This window comes from Lepidochelys kempii, chromosome 2 (genome assembly GCF_965140285.1).
Source record: "Lepidochelys kempii isolate rLepKem1 chromosome 2, rLepKem1.hap1, whole genome shotgun sequence".
Classification (NCBI taxonomy): domain Eukaryota; kingdom Metazoa; phylum Chordata; order Testudines; family Cheloniidae; genus Lepidochelys; species Lepidochelys kempii.
The window spans coordinates 60,716,702-60,734,042 of record NC_136381.1 but is presented as its reverse complement, the minus strand read 5'-3'; the positions used below and the strand labels follow the sequence as shown (position 1 = coordinate 60,734,042).

The 17,341-nt window shown below is 40.8% G+C and overlaps 1 protein-coding gene across 4 annotated transcripts in view; it reads left to right on the top strand.

The window, feature by feature from the left end:
- The window catches only part of PREX2 (phosphatidylinositol-3,4,5-trisphosphate dependent Rac exchange factor 2), a 317,368-nt gene that overhangs the window by 74,643 nt on the left and 225,384 nt on the right, over positions 1–17,341 (top strand). For 3 of the 4 annotated variants that reach the window (XM_073330905.1, XM_073330906.1, XM_073330903.1), the window contains exons 2-6: positions 8,082–8,153; positions 8,227–8,349; positions 9,856–9,960; positions 14,356–14,457; positions 15,913–16,074. In XM_073330905.1, the coding sequence (XP_073187006.1) occupies positions 8,082–8,153; positions 8,227–8,349; positions 9,856–9,960; positions 14,356–14,457; positions 15,913–16,074 (564 nt within the window). The remainder of the gene's footprint in view (positions 1–8,081; positions 8,154–8,226; positions 8,350–9,855; positions 9,961–14,355; positions 14,458–15,912; positions 16,075–17,341) is intronic. The other variant, XM_073330908.1, reaches the window with a different exon arrangement.

The window sequence follows — 17,341 nt, the reverse complement described above, 5'->3', positions numbered from 1 at the left end:
CCTCCAGCATATCTACCACTCCTCCCAGTTTAGTATCATCCACAAATTTGCTGAGAGTGCAATCCACACCATCCTCCAGATCATTTATGAAGATATTGAACAAAACCGACCCTTGGGGCACTCCACTTGATACCGGCTGCCAACTAGACATGGAGCCATTGATCACTACCCGTTGAGCCCGACAATCTAGCCAGCTTTCTACCCACCTTATAGTGCATTCATCCAGCCCATACTTCCTTAACTTGCTGACAAGAATACTGTGGGAGACCGTGTCAAAAGCTGAAGTCCTGAAGTCTGCTAAGATAGAACCCATGTTATTATTTATTTTATATTTAAGTGCTGACAATGTGCCCAGAGCTTTACAAGACATTGGTAGGTCCCTGCCCTCATGAAGTTTGCATTTTAAAGACCTGGGGGAAAAATCAAAATTCAGTGGCAGACTCAGAGACAATCTGAGAGCTTTTTCCTTTGTTTATTTCTTTAATAAGGTTAAAATCTGTTAGTATGAATTTCAACACATTTTGTGTAAAACACAGAAAATAACTCTGCCTTCTGATCACTGGATGAAGTTCTTCCCTGTGCACTGGGTCAGCACAAGGCCTGTACCTTACTTAAATTCCACTTAAGCCCTCACTTGATTAAGTAGGGCTTAAGTGATGTGTATACCTTCTGGTAGCCTTCTGCACATGGGTAAATGTCACCCTAAATGTCTGTTGCAATGTATTGCTGCATCTGTGAGCCAGCCTGACATCCAGCCCCTGATTCAGCAACTCATATAAACATGTACTTAACTTTAAGTATGTGAATAACGCCATCCTTCAGCAAAGCACTTAAACATATTTAACTTCAAGAATGTGAATGCTCCTAATGAACCGAGATTTGATGAAGGTTACAGAAATCAAGACAAGACATAAGGACACAGACAAGAGTTTTTGCCATCTGGACAGAAGAGATTGGAATAGATGCTTTATGATTTGGCCCGGAGGAGGTTGTTCTAAACCAAGCTTAGAATGGTTTCAGTGTAGTAAAGGGATGAAAGTCACACTGAAGGGATCCAAGATGGAGTGGAATTTAATGCAATGGTTGTAAACTTTGGATTCAGTTAGTTTGGAGGTAGAAGGAAGAAGGGGGAGGAGATGGTAACTGAAGAAAGAGGTAAATTTTTGAGGATGTGGGAGACAAGAACTTGCTTGTAGTTTAGAGAGGAAGAACTGACAGATGGTGAGGGCCAAGGAAGTCAATGGGTAGGAGGGGATGAAATGAAGTGTGCATAGGGAGCGGTTAGAATTTGAGAGCAGGTCAGAGGCTTCATTGTCAGTGGCAGGAAGAAGGTGATAAAATGGCTGCTGGACAAAGGGGGGACAGAGAAAATCAGGGAGGGAGAGTTATGACAGATCTTGCTGATCTTTACTTTGAAAAAGCCACTGTGCAAGAAGGTTGGCAAGGATTGAAAGAGAAGTTGCCAAAGGTTTCAAATAAATGATTAGGGGTCATGGTGTTTGGCAATGAATATGGCAGTATTTAAGCAGGATAGATGGGAATGAAGGATTTAGGGAAGTCAGAGCCATTTGGATGACAGCAGAAATGGACAACAGTCAGGATTTAGTTGTGTGTGTGAAGGATTAGTACTGGAATGAAAAGTATTGCAGATGTGCTAAATGACATCTATTCCTTTGGTCTTATAGGCCATCTGGGACTTGGGGAAATTTAGTATCTTTGAAGGTGATGCTAGGTATTGTAGAAAGAAGTTAAGAATATCACTGACCTTGGTTGATGAATTGTGTGCTGCTTACAATGCACCCAGTATGGCAGACCAGTTTGGGGAAATAGGTGGTGACTCAGCTGGTGAATTACCAGAAGAAGAAGAGTCTTTTTGTTTAGTATTAGAAGCCAGCATGATTAGCTGCTGCCTCTACTGCTGGCACAGGTTAATGCGAGGAGGAAGGGAAATGTGTGCAGTGATTACCACAGCTGCTAGTGCTGTCTGAGCCCTTTCTGTCAACATTGTTTTTGTGGCAAAATCAAGGCAACATGCACCAACAAAAGCTATATGTAAGGCTAAGATTTTGTTATGGGTATTTTTAGTAAAAGTAATGGAGAGGTCAATGGCAGTAAAGAAAAATTAATGGAAGCCTGTGACCTCTCCCTTTTACTAAAAATATTCATGACAAAATAGGGAGCTGCTGGGAAGGCGGGGAGAAGGCTGCTGGGAGCTTGGACCTCCAGGGTTCCCCTTCCACCGTGGCTCAGTTCTATGGAGGCTGGTCAGGAGCTGTGGAGTCCCCCCCCCTCCCCTCATCGCTCCCAGCACCCCCGGCGGTGAGGAACTGGGGTAACACTGCCCCCCTGTGGCGGGCAGCCCTCGCAGCTGGGGGCAGTGGGGTCCCCCTGCCTCTTGCGGTGGCAGGGAGCTGCGAAGTACCCCTGCTGCCGATAGCGGCTTGGAATTCAGGGGGCCCTGTCACCTCAGGTGATGGGGGTCCCCTGCTGCTCCCAGCCGCCTGCTGGCTGAAATCATGAAGGTCTTTGGAAGGCATGGATTCCGTGACGTCCACAACCTCTGTGAGAAAATCGTAGCCTTAGCTATATGGTGTGTGTGTGTTGGGGGGGCTTAGCATCTGACATGCATTAATTACATTGTGCAAAAATTCACATTATTATGCAAATGTTGCCTTCATGTTTGTGAGCTGAATTAGGTATGGCGAGTAGGATCCAAGAAACACCTCTAGACTTTTATGAGTTTAAAGTTATCTTGATCAAACTTCCCCAAGCTTGATTCTCCACGTTCTCTACGGATGTGGTGAAAAGTCATTTGGAAATAAAACAATGTTCTGTACCACTCAGCATGTCTACAGACCTGTTAGGAATGTTAAGAGAAAATGCAAAAGAAAATATTTGTACTTTGATGTGTTTTGAACTTGAGGAATCTACTATGTGTGACAGACCCAGACCAGTGCGGTACAGGAGTCTGGTCCTATTGGGGTCCAGGTACAGGAGTCTGGTCTATTGGGATCCAGGTACAGGAGTCTGGTCAAAGGCAAATATACTGGCCACTGGATGAACAGTTTTCTGTTCCCAGAAATGGAACAATAAAGTGACCATAGTGATCAGAGCAGGGGCTGCACTACAGCAATCAGGAACCTGCTAGAACCAATTAAGACAGGCAAGCTAATTAAGACACCTGGAGCCAATTAAGAACATACTAGAATCAGGCAGACTAATCAGGACACCTGGTTTAAAAAGGACCTCCCATGAGTTAGTGGAGGGTATGCAAGGAGCAGGGAGTGAGAAGGCGGGCTGCTGGAGGACTGAGGAGTACAAGCGTGATCAGGCTTCAGGAGGCAGATCCTGTGGTGAGTATAAAGAAGGTGCTGAGGGGAGGTCATGGGGAAATAGCCCAGGGAGTTGTAGCTGTCATGCAGTGTTACAGGAGATGTAGACAGCTGCTATCCACAGGGCCCTGGGCTGAAACCTGGTGTAGAGGGTGGGCCCGAGTTCCCTACATCCCCCCGCCCACAACTCCTGATTGGACACAGAAAGAGTTGACCTGGTCTGTGAGCAACACCAGAAGGGAAAGTCTAATTTGGAAAAAGATCTGGCCTGTCCCCAACCCACTAGGTGGGATAATGGAGACTGTGGAGATTATTCTCCATTTCCCCCATGCAGGCCAGTGATGAGGTTAGCTGAGTGTACGGCAGGTTTGAGCCTCTAGCAGAAGCGGCCAAACAGGGCTGCCGTGAACCTCTGAGGTAAGCAAATCCGCCAAAAAGTGCAGGACCTACCAAGACAGAGGAGGAACTTTGTCACATATGAAACATGTTAGCTTTGCAATATTTATAGCAACCTACAATATCTGTTTCATTCTCTTTTCTGGTTGTTATTACAGTTTTAGTACTTTGTATTAGATCATTAATGTAAAAAATCAGATTTTGTTCAATTTCAACATAAAAAAATCTTTCTAGCTTTATTCAACAAGTTTATGTACTGTAGATTAAGGACTTCAGATATAATACAGTGTACAGAGGAAATTTCCTTAGTAGAAAATATACTTAGTTTTGCAAGTTTGCTTTGGCTATTACTATATCATAAGTGATAGGGTCACAACAATGTTACAGCAGTGTTGAATAAAAATTAAAGTGATCTTTTTCCTTTTTTCCCTTCTTCTGAAGATAAAATTAATATGTTTATGCAGGTTTATAAGTGAAATAAGATTGCTTTTTTCGATATTAATAAAATGGTCATGCATTTTATTTGTGATCCAGCTGCTACAGTACAATTGCAGGTTTTGATCCTCATATGCTTTATTAACTCTGCCTTGCAAGATGGCATCTCCCCAATAGACAGGCAGTCTCCTAAGAAATGAAAAGATGCTGTAAAGAGAAAACTGTTGTAACAGCAGTTATAATCAGATATCTTATTTGATATCCAAAATCATGACTGAGCCCCCCCCACCCAGTCATGAAAGTGGCTTAAAAATCATGAGATTTAAGAGAGAAATTATTTTTGATTCTTTTAATTTGCCCTCCAGGTTTTCAGCTGCTAGAGGGCACATTTTTAATTTGTTTCTCTTCAGTCAAACTTACTTAAAATAACCCCCATTACTGAAATGCTGAGATTCTCACATGATCATACCTAAATAATTGTATCATGACCGTCAAACATCAAATATTGCAATAATCATGATAAAATTATGAGAGTTGGCAACACTGTAACAGTAACAAAGTTGCATACGCCACTGTGTGCAGCAGCAGTTAAAGCTTCCACAGTATGTTTCACCAAAACAAAGACCTTAAAAAAAATTGCAAATTATTTTAAGTAAATAAATTGATAATCATGAATACTCTTACTTAGGTACTTACATGGCCCCATTCTTATAGCACCTCTTAGTCTTTAACATATCTATTTTCCCAACACCGCTGCAAGGTAGGCAGGTACTATTGCCCTGCTGTTATTGATAGAGAACCAAAGCACAGAGGGGCACAGTGATTTGCCCAAGGTCCTACAGGAAGTCTGTGGTGGAGTCAGGGCCAGCTCTAGGCCCCAGCAAACCAAGCAAGCGCTTGGGGTGGCACTTTTCAAGGGGCGGCACTCTGGCGCCCCCTCCCCCCCCCCCCTTTTTTTTTTTGTGCTTGGGGTGGCAAAAAACCTAGAGCCGGCCCTGGGTGGAGTAGGGATTGACTCTGGGTCTCCTGAGTTGCAAGCTAGTGCCCAAACCATGGACCATACTTCATCTATGTCAGAGCCTTCATTTAAAGAAATATGTCTGAAATTAGGGAGACAAAACATGCCTTGAATTTCAAGTATGAAATAGTTGCCACTAACTTCTTGCGCACAAGATATCAAGATCAAGACTCATTCATAGACATTATTCTGCAAATAATTTTTAATAACAAATCTATTTGAAAATATTGTAGGCTGCAAGTGGACACTTTACAAACAGGAAGGAAAAAGTGTTGAGTAAACTATTCATTCTGAATTATTTGCCTGGGTCAGAGGTGAGCAAACTACAGCCCTCAGGCCCCATCGGCCCGTGGGACCCTCCTGCCCGGCCCCGAGCTCCTGGCCCGGGAGGCTAGCCCCCTGCCCCTCCCCTGCTCTTCCCCCTCCCTCTCAGCCTCAGCTCACTGTGCCGCTAGTGCAATGCTTTGGGCAGCGGGGCTGCGAGCTACTCCGGCCTGACCCGGTGCTCTGTGCTGCACGGTGGCGTGGCTGCAGCACCGCCAGACACCGGTGTTCCGGGCAGCGCGGTCACGGGGCAGGGAGCAGGTTGGATAGAGGGCAGGGGAGTTTGGGGTGGTGGTCAGGGGGCGGGAGTGTGGATAGGGGTCGGGGCAGTCAGAGGGCAGGGAACGTGAGTTGAAAGGGAGCAGGGGCCAGTCAGGAAGGAGGGTTGGATGGGGCGGCCGGGGGCAGTCAGGGGCAGTGGTTCTGGGGGGCAGTCAGGGGACAGGGAGAAGGGGTGGTTGGATGGGGCAGGGGTCCTGGGGGGGCAGTCAGGAATGAGATGGGGGTTTGGGGGGCAGTCAGGGAGCACGGGGGGTGGATGGGACAGGGGTCCTGGGGGGGCTGTCAGGGAACGGGGGGGGGAGGGGGTTGGATGGGGCAGGAGTCCCGCGGGGCGTGTGCGAGCACGTCAGGAGGTGAGAAGTGAGGGGGTGGAAGGTGGATGGGGATGGGAGTGGGCTGAATCATGCCTTGCTGTTTGGGGAGGCACAGCCTCCCCTAACTGGCCCTCCATATGATTTCCGAAACCCGATGCAGCCCTCAGGCCAAAAAGTTTGCCCATTCCTGGCCTAGGTCCACTATATATTTTGATCGAAGGAAATATTTATTGAGGAATAAGGATCCCAGGATACTTCAAAGATGTGAAAAAACTCTTCTGGTATTAGCTGCTGCTTTTTTGAAAGAAATAAGTGCCAACCTTCAAATCGTCACTGTTTGGGTCAAATCATAGAAAGCAACTGATAACGAAGAAGTTTATTCCTATTTGGTATCTATCCATCACTGATGTTTTAGGCGTCTCACATAAAACACAGCGTGACCTCTTTTATCTCTCTTGCATCTGTCTTTTGTGTTGCAGTTGTCTTTTCTAACCTGCTCTCTGATTTATTATGTGCTACATTTCTTAGTTGCTTTGTGGCTAATGATCTGACATGTATAGATTATTTACTCTGAAGTCTGCATATATTTTAATATGTTTAATGCACATGCAAGTCACTCATGTATGGTAGTAAAAAGGGTTTAAAGTCAGTGGGCCAAATTCTGTGACCAGTTACAAATCTAATTCATAGAGTTAACACTGATAAAGAGGTAGAAAAAAATCACAAATGGGTAGGAAAGGTGCTTGTTTTTTTTTAATGGGACTATAAAAATCAGCATTAAGCATTTAAATGGACCTGCAATATTCCAACTTAAATGTTGTCTATATCTTGGAACTCTAAGGGTATCTATTTCTTCACTCAATAATAAAAATGTTCCTAATTACATAGCTCTTTTCAGTGGAGGGAGAAAAACCACTTAGGAATTAAAACGTGTAAGGCATAACAGAGTAAAAAGGGATACTGTGAATGCTATCCTTCTCTCCTAGCAGGGTTATTTATTGCATCCTCTATGGAATTTGCACCACACTAGAATTTAGATGAGTTCATATACAGTATACAATGCACAGTGACTTGTAGTTAAGCGGATATGAAGGACATGACATTCTGAACACTTGTGGTGCCAATTTTTTAATAACTAAAGGATATGCATGTCCATGTGAACACCCAGTGCTTTAAGACTTTAAACTTTCTGTTTGTAAATATCTTCAAAATGTACCTTTTTGATAATGAAGTTAATTTGTAGAAATTTAATTACAAACACTTGCTACTTTAAACATGATTAAATAAATTGTGGAATGAGCCTTATTGCAGGTGTTTGTTGTTGTTTTTGCCAGTTTTTTTCCCCAGACCAAATATAAGAAGTCTAAACCACAGTGCACAAGCTTGTGCACCGAGCATCTTGTTTAAATCAATTTTCCTTCCAGCTGGTTCAGCTATTAATACATCAGAGGTTTGTGCATAATTTAGTGGCTTCTTATGGTATATTTTATGCTTGTTTATAGTAGCTTAAAACCAGCTTTGATTTAGAAATTAGGGGCTCAATTCAACTCATCTTGTAATAAATGGAAAAATTCCAGAGGGAACTGGATTGAGCCGCAAGTTGCAGAAGAGATTTATCTATGTTAGTGTCTAACTGTTTTTAGTAATCGGCGTGATGAAAGAAAATTGTACTTCAGAGAATTTAGAATTTTTTGGCCTTTGTTAATATTATGCTATGTATTTTAACAGTTTTTTTCATTGTATCTGTTTGACATAGTTTTACACAGGTTTAAATTAATAAAGCTACTAATTAAAAGGAGTATTTGGGTGAAGTTTTGTGTAGTGTTCTCATGGGATATTATTTCCATATCCCAAACATAAGAAAATTAGACAAACTAATTAAAAATGTATAATTCTTTTACTCAAGCTATCTCATTCCATCTGCACTAACTAAAGCAGCGTACAGTTTCCTCACTTGTATTGTTGTCTTGTTTCATGCAGGCATTTCTTCAGAGAATGATCCAGTTTGCTGCCTCCAAAGTGGATAAAAATATCACAGAGGAAACAGTTAAGGTTAGTTTTTAATTGCACACATTTTTCTTTTCTGTGTTCTCTTTTTATATTTATTTGTGCTGTTCTTTTACAGATGCTGTTTTCAAATATTGAAGATATTCTTGCAGTTCACAAGGATTTCCTGACCCTAGTGGAGGGGTGTTTGCATCCTGAACCTAATGCACACCATGAAGTGGGAATCTGCTTTCTTCACTTTGTATGCTATTCTTTAATACAACTTCATAGTTAACTTTTCTCATTCCTGATTGTCTTCATTAATTTAATGTGGTGGTGGTGGTGGTGTGTGTATGTGTGTGTGTATTCAGTCATGAGGACAAAATGACTTAATTGCGTAATTTAGGTTCCTTTAAGGTCATTTGGAGTTTACACTTATCTCCCCCCCCGCCCCCCCCAAAAAAAAAAGAAGACAGAGAGAACCTTACCATGTCATCTCACCCATTCTTTTCACTGTAGAATAAACAAGCTTTGTTGTTTTCAGCACATTAGCTTTCAGCATCCTCTGTAGCTTTGAACTGTTAGGAATTTTCAGACTACTTGTTCTGAATTGATTTTATTTTTCATTCAAACACAGAGGATGTTTATTTAAAATAGTAAAATTTTACCCAGTGATGACATAACTAACCTTTTTTCTAACCAGGCAAGTGCACAAGCTGATAGATACCAGGATTTCCACCTGAAATTTTCTTAAGGACCTTGAAATTAATTGGACATAAGAACATGCTTATCTTTAAGCACATTTTAGTGCTTTGCTGAATAAAGGCCTTAATGAACACTTCTGAAAATTTGGCTGTAGGCCTTTTATGTTCACCAGCAAAACTAAGAAGGCTGGACAATGAAATGCCATGTTAAGATGTGAAATACCTAAAACTCAGTCAGGAAGCAGAATTAAAAAAAAAAAAAAAAAGAAGAGTTTGCAAGAAACAATGCATTTAAAAGCATTTTTAATATTAAAATTCTCAGGTACATATTAATATATTTGCTCACTATTTATTATTATTATTTTATTTTATCTGCCTTGAAATAGAAAATGCGGAGCAGTGCCTCAGTAAATCATAGCAGATATGTTTCTGGATCTTCTGCAGCAACTGTACTCTAGAAACATTGTGTTCCTGTCTGAGTGCAAGAGCATCAGTGTTATAGAGCTGTGCTGAATCATTCAGGACTGAGCCTAACTCTGTACACACTGTCACAGACCTGGAAAAAAAATTGGACCTAACTGGTATCTCTGCTTGGTTCAACCTTCATTTCCTAAAGTCTACGTTTGCACATTGTGGGACAAAAGATTAAAGGTCGGTAGAATGGAAGGGCTCACAGAAATGCTCTCAACACACCTTTTATTTTTTCAAAACTGGATTGTATCTGCAAATGCTTACATGTGCAAGATAGGTAATGTCTTCAAATGGGTAGGTATGCGTGCACTTTGTTGTCCTGTTTGATTTATTATAATCCAGCCACTGGATCTCTCCACAGATTCTCCAGTGATGTTCACGGACTATTCGTCTTTACGATTCTAATTAACAGTAGAATTTAAAAGTTCTAGAAGTGTTGGATTTCAAACAATAATTAGATATAAAAATAGGAAAGGTGTTGACTTTCCAAAATGCAGATTACATTAGATTTCTATCCTCTAAAAGTGTTCTTATATTAGTCATTTGGCCTTAATAAAAACCTAAATATACAAAGTATTTCTTTGTCTCTACAGAAGGACAGATTTTGTATCTATGATGAATACTGTAGTAACCATGAGAAGGCACAGAAACTGCTGCTTGAACTTAACAAAATAAGAACAGTACGGACTTTTCTTTTGGTAAGTAAACTTTGACTTGGTGTTCTACTTTAATATCTTTTCATTGAATCAGTGAGTTGACAGCAGTGCCTTATTAGGTCATGTGAGCACTGATTTGAGACATCCTACCATGGTCACTGTAGATGGTTATAGTTCAAATGCATTTTAGGTGTGATGTTTTCAGAGGTATGGGCTGCCTACATCACACACTCAGTGCCACCTCCTGACCAGTTTACAGACTAGCACTGGACAATGTACCCTATACAGTAACTTCTCACTTAATGGCCTCATGGTTAACATTGTTTTGTTATGTCTCTGATCTATTAGAGAACATGCTTGTTTAAAGTTGCGCAAGGCTATCGATTGTCGGGCAGTTCAGGTGTCCCTCCTTACACTGTCCTGTGCTGCTCCTTCCCTCTGCCTTGGAGCTGCTCCTGGGAACCTCCTGCTTGTTGTGCATGGGGTGGGAGAGTTAGAGGGGTGCTGATGTCCGGGTGTTCCTGCCCCCTCCCCCCGGGCTCCTGTACCCCAGCTCCAGAGAGCGGGGCAGCGGGACGGGACACACAACAGGGCTCAGAACAGAGGGAGCTTACTGGCAGCAGCTGCTGTCTGAACTTGCTGATCTACTTAAAAAGGCTTAGAGTGGGGTCAGCGTACTTAAAGAGGCAATGTGCCCCCTCTCTCTCTTTTTACACACACGTTCCTCCCCCGCCCCGGGCACTTTGGAAAGTGGAGGGAGTGGTGCACTCCAGTGGGATAGCGTGGGTTCATCATCATGCTCAGTTTCCAGAGGGAATGTTTGCAGCCATTGCCATGCGTCTATTGTGTCTCCTTCCTCCATTCCTGCTGCCTTGTAGAGTGTGAGGCTATATTAACAGTGTTTTAACCCTTGAGGGCTCAGCTAAGTGCTAGTTCATCATTTAGCAGCAAGGCATTCCCTGGGAAATAGTCCACCCTTTGACTCCTCCACGTCAACCACACTTCACAATCATCATTGCTGTGTACAGTATTAAATTGTTTGTTTTTAAACTTATTCTGTGCATATATTTGTGTGTATATACACACACACACACACACACACACAGTCTTTTGTCTGGCGAAAAAAAAATTCCCTGGAGCCTAACACCCCCTATTTACGTTAATTATTAGGGGAAATTGGATTCACTTAACATCGTTTCACTTAAAGTCGCATTTTTCAGGAACATAACTACAACGTTAAGTGAGGAGTTACTGTACTCCCTGTTATGGAGGCATTGCATAATAATGCCAGCCATGTATGGCTGAAGGACTGGAGAGAAAATGGGATAAATGGTGTGGGGAGAGGTATGGAAGGAAATCAGAGAACTGACCTGGAAGGAAATTTAAAGACTGACCTGTGGTTAGAGCCAGGTTTTGTAAAGAAAAATCCATACTCTAATACTCTGGAAGCTGCTGTGCCAAAGGAAGAAAATGTTTTGCTACGGATAATATATTAGCAGCAACAACATACTGAATTGGCTCAAACTGAGATAAAGGAAACAGCTACACAATAAAAGTCTGTAATTTTTACAACACAATTAAGCAGATGTTTTAAAATGTTAAGTATGAGAGTCCTCATGAATCTGCCATAACATGATCAGTTTCCTTGGAAACATGGAGGGAAAAAAAACGAGGAGTACTTGTGGCACCTTAGAGACTAACAAATTTATTTGGGCATTAGCTGTCGTGGGCTAAAACCCACTTCATCAGATGCATTCAATGGAAAATACAGTAGGAAGATAGATTATATATAATATATATTATATTATATATATTTCTCCCTGTCAGAGGGAGAAATCACTGAGCAACTTCTATGCCACCTCCCTTGTCACTGAGCATGTCTTTACACTCCAGTGATTTTTTTGGCAGCTGGAACACCCTCTCACTGTGGACATCCAGCTGCCCCAATTTCAATCAAGGGCTGAAATGTCATTCCCCAACCTGCTCCCAAATTGAGGGGCTGCAAGCAAGGCATAAAGCCACTTTAGTTCTCCCCCACACCACATGCACAACTGGATCCTGCACAGAGAGTAACATGAATTGTGGACACTGTATATTGTGGTGAGGAGCAAAATATGCCTAAGAGTAAATCACGAAGAGCTTATTTTGGGAGACAGGAGGAGGCTATTTTAGAGATAAGTCCAAGCTGAAATCTTGGATCTCTGATCCCCACAAACAGATCTGGATTTGGATCCAAATGAAACTGTTCCTTAAATGGTACTGAATCCAAATGCTATATCTGAACATGGTGCAATTTGAGAAGATTGCAGCACCTTTGCAAAAAATGTAATAATAATCACTGTCCCTCAGTAGTCCAAAAACCCCCTCTACTCAATATGCCTTAGAACTTCCCAAGTGTCTGTCAAAAAAGATGTGCTTTATGCCATGCCCTGAAGGCCATGCGAGTTGGGCTATATCAGACTAGGGAGACAAAATTATTGTATTCTTTTTTTTTTCTTTTGGTTCAGCAACTGGACTGAAATAATTTATTCACATAATTCTAGTCAAAACCAATACCTCTGCCTGGAAGCCATTTGGAAGCCAATAGACAGTTAAAGTAGATCATGGTGCACCAGTGTAACATACTCAGAGAGAGATACTTCACCTGGCAAATGGGTTATCACATTCTGCACTTGATTCAACTTCCAAATGGATTTCAGTTTTACCTTTGTGTAGAGTGCATTGCAGCAGGCCAGTCTAGCTACAGTGAAGGAATAGGGAACTGGGCTTTATTTAGTCTGCAGAAGAGAAGAGTGAGGGGGGATTTGATAGCAGCCTTCAACTACCTGAAGGGGGGTTCCAAAGATGATGGAGCTAGGCTGTTCTCAGTGGTGGCAGACAACAGAACAAGGAGCAATGGTCTCAAGTTGCAGTGGGGGAGGTCTAGGTTGGATATTAGGAAAAATTGTCCCACTAGGAGGGTGGTGAAGCACCTGAATGGATTACCTAGGGAGGTGGTAAAATCACCATACTCTAGAGGCTTTTAAGGTCAGGCTTGACAAAGCCCTGGCTGGGATGATTTAGTTGGGTGTTGGTCCTGCTTTGAGCAGGGGGTTGGACTAGATGAACTCCTGAGGTCTCTTCCAACCCTAATATTCTATGAATACATCATGATAGCAGGTCAACATCCAAAAGATGTAGTTGCAGCCTCCTGGACAGATGCAGATAGATAGAGAACAAAAGTCTTTGTTATTACTGTTGTTTGAGCATCTACAAATAATTGGAAGGCTAACCAGGCTCCGTACCTGGCCCCACAGAGTAGCTAAAGATGAGGATACACACTTTTTTTTTTTAACTTAAAATCAGAGTCTGATCATGTAGGCTGCACTCTGAATTTATTTTTGTTTCTTCTTTGAATTGTAGGGAGACCTTTCCAATATGCCTTCTGTGTTTGATGGGTAAAGAGAGACCCTACTTACCTGCTTTTTAAAAGTGTGAGCAGTAGTAGGACAGTTATCAGTCTATATTACACTACCTTTGATTGTATTGGTATGAAGATCTCAATACATAGAGCTTGATTTCATATAGCTTTAAAGTATATCATATTACTATTTCATCTATTGTTCCTATTCCTACTACTGCATATATACACTCATTACTGTTAGTATTTGGTCTACTTTTTTTTTTTTTTTTTTTTTATAATTCCAGCAATTTAAATATTTGCCCTAAAGCCACTTGCATATTTTGGTTCTCTGAATGTCTTTAATCCTATCTCTACCTCTCACTGAACTCTGTTTGTGAATGCTTCTGCCAAATGTTCCATATTTTTCTCTGCTTCCAATACTGTGGTCCTGGTTGTAACCGACCTTTTTTATAGCTCATGCCTGGAAAAATTTATTTAGTTTGCATAATATCAGCAATCCAATAATTATCTTTTAGTTTATCTATCTATCTATATCAGAAGAGTGTTTCTTTTCATAGGTTTCAGAGTGGTAACCGTGTTAGTCTGTATCAGCAAAAACATGGTTAAATGAGCTTTAGTACTACTTTGACACACACAAAAACAATTACCCAACTGCAGTTGAGTGTTATTTTTCAAAGGATGTGTTAAAGAAACAAAGTAAAATGTTAGATGTATGGTTTAGTGTCTTTAATTATTATAGTAAAGAGTAGGCGAGTAGATTATGTGTCTGTTCACGATAGTTTTGCAAGTTTACCTTAATATTGTCTTTGTATATGTTAATTTACGATTCTAGGCAAGTGTGTGTTTGTGTCAATGCTTTTGGGAGAGCTTCTTTTTGATGGCAATTGCCTATATTTTAGAGCAGTGATTTCTCACAGGAAACTATAGGAAATAGTTTAATGTAATGTGTTTCTCTCTTGAACTCTTCTAGAACTCATAGTTTGGGAAAATGTCATTTCCTCAGGATTTTGTAATCAAATTTGTTTGCACCCTAGAACTGTATGTTGCTTGGAGGACGTAAGAACACAGATGTTCCATTGGAAGGATATCTAGTAACACCAATACAGAGAATATGCAAGTATCCCCTCCTTTTGAAGGTACTTATGTTTGTTACCTAGGCCTTTATATTCTGCACATAAAACTTGTTGCTATGCATATTTAAGCATGACAGTAACAAGAACCTCTCCCCAAGATGAATGATCCCCCAGATAGATATTGGATTCACACTTGCACTCATTAAAGCCAATGGCACATCTTCCAGGGACTTCAGTGCAAAAAAGATTAACAGGCTTTGTTGGCTGAAAAGGACTGGCACCTCTCTAGTTTCAGCACCCCCTTTGTAGGGTGATAGCCACCTTTTTCATTGTTGAGAGGAAGCCATTAATTTAAACTTCAGTGAATTTAATGAGTTTGATTTCAGTTTGATTTAAGTACATGCTTAAATGCTATGATAGCTAGGGATACAATTATTCATTTGCTAACGGTAAGCATGCAATTAAGTGGCTTCCTGAATCAATGCCATTATTAGTAAATTGTAAACTAAAACAAATGTCAAAAATGCTTTTAAATAGGTACTGTAAAAGGCAGACAGAAAGTACTTTCAGATAACAATAAAATGACACCTGTGTGTGTGTGTGTGTAATGAATGCATTACAAATTTGTGTTGGATATTGTATAGTTTTTGTTAAAAAGGAGGAAAAAACTTGCATTTTTGAAGAGGAAGCTGCATTTGTTAATTGCATTTTGACTATTGAATAAGTATTTTTTTTATAGTAAAATTTTATCTTCTAAAACGCTGTCAGCTCTGAAAGAGGCACATCTCACTGCACTGACAGACTGAAGGGACACACCTTAACATTTAGTCTTTTTTTTTTATTATTTTTTAAAGTGAGGTAAATAATATTATTACTATACTGAGCCCCGAGTCACCCAGCCTATTTCTTCGGTTTTAAAATCACATTGTCCTGTTTTGAAATTGTTTTTATGTTCTTTCCTGCTATGTGAGAAAAACACACAAAGAACAAAAACTAACAGATTCTACAAGAGATACATACATTGAGACTGATACACAAAGTATTGTTAAATACACCAAGTGAACAAACTGCGAAAAATTAGAAAAAAACATGACCCCCTTTCAGTTCACAGTAACCGTAGATACTAATTGTGACAATAATAAATAAGCACTTTAAGACATCTGTATGATTTTTGTCATTAAAAGCTGACTGCCCTATAAAAGAGTATAAAAAGAAGTTAAAGGTCAACATCAAGACCAACCTTTCAAGGGGGAGGGGAGGAGACAGCTGAAATGAAAACTTTGTTTTTTGAAATATCACATATTCTTACTAGTTGCTAGTTTGTCTCTTAGAGCTTTATTGCCTTAGCAGGACACAATGTTGGAGGATGTGATAGGGTTCCACCTAATAAAAGAGGAGTTTGAGATCTACTGTTTAGTTTTAGCATCCCAGTCAATATGAGCTTCCTGGTAATGCACATTTGAGGATCAAAGACTGATGTAACTCTTTGTACTATATGTACTCTTTATGTATAAACAGGAGTTATTGAAGCGGACGCCAAAGAAACACAGTGACTACACAATATTACTGGAAGCTCTGCAAGCCATGAAAGCGGTCTGTTCCAATATAAATGAGGCTAAGAGACAAATGGAAAAATTAGAGGTTTTGGAAGAATGGCAGTCTCACATTGAAGGATGGGAGGTAGTGTCACCATATTTCTCATTGTGTAAGACATGGATGCAGTGATGCAACTTTGCAAGTGGGCAATTATCAGCATATGCAGTACATTACTTTTATGACCCTGACTCACAGGGAACTTCTCATTTCACGAGTAAAATCACAATTCTTTCTTAGGATCTACTCTGAGTAATATCAATATTCTTGTCTAAGGATCATCAATGATGCAGACACTCTCAGTGCACTAACCATCTTTCAGAAAAGACAAATTATCTAGCTCTGAATTTAGGACATTAACCATTTTAATCAAATAAGAATATATAAAAATCAGTCTGTGCCTTAGCTCTATGGATTACTAACTGTTGTTCTCAGGTTTTGCTCTTTTTGGAACTTGAAAGTCATGCCTAGTCAACTGCGAGGGAAATGTATAGAACATAAACTTTAGAAAAGTTAACAGATAAGGGATTATCTGAAGATTGCCAACAAATACATGTTCAGCAGTGTGAATACAACAGCCTTTATATTTACAGTTGAGTCTCTGAGCTGCTGAGAGGAAGGTGAAAAAACCCACCCTATCCTGGCCAGTCTGACAATGAGGGAAAAATTCCTTCCCAGTCCCATAAAGGTGACTAGCACAATGTCCACATCAGATCAAAAACACATAGTCTTACTCTAATCCCAGTGTTAGGAGAATGGGAGCTGTTAATCCAGGCATGCAGTGATGCCTTGTTGCAGGGAAAGGGCCTGTACGCCCTCCCCTCAGGCACGCAGGAGCTAGTTGGCTTCTGCTGAGCACCTCCAGCCAGCCAAACTGATCAGCTGATGCTGCCTCTCCCCCAAAATCCAGGAGGAAGCAGGCTGTTATGAGCAGGGCAGGGGAGGAGAAGGGAGAATTGCATTAAGGGGCAAAACCATTTTTCTCCTGACAGTCCAGTCAAAGACTCCATGCCCTTGAGGCAGTGGGTGTACCTAATGTTAATTAAGTGTAGCAGAAGATTTGACTCTTTCTACTATTTCCCTCATGTGCAGGGAGATTTGAATATATCATTTAAAGATTGTTCCTGTGGCAGCATTCCAAATAAGTTTTTTCTCTTGTTTTCAAAATTGGATAGGTAGGATCTATATTTCTACTTGTCTACCATTACGCCTTGAGTCCTGGATTTTAGAGAGTAGTGATTTTCAAACTTCTCAATCCCAGGAACCACTTACCACATTCTGCAAATATTCACAGTACATAGAAAGAAGGAATTTCTGTAAGCGCAAAGTATTATATGAATTGGTCATGTGTCTT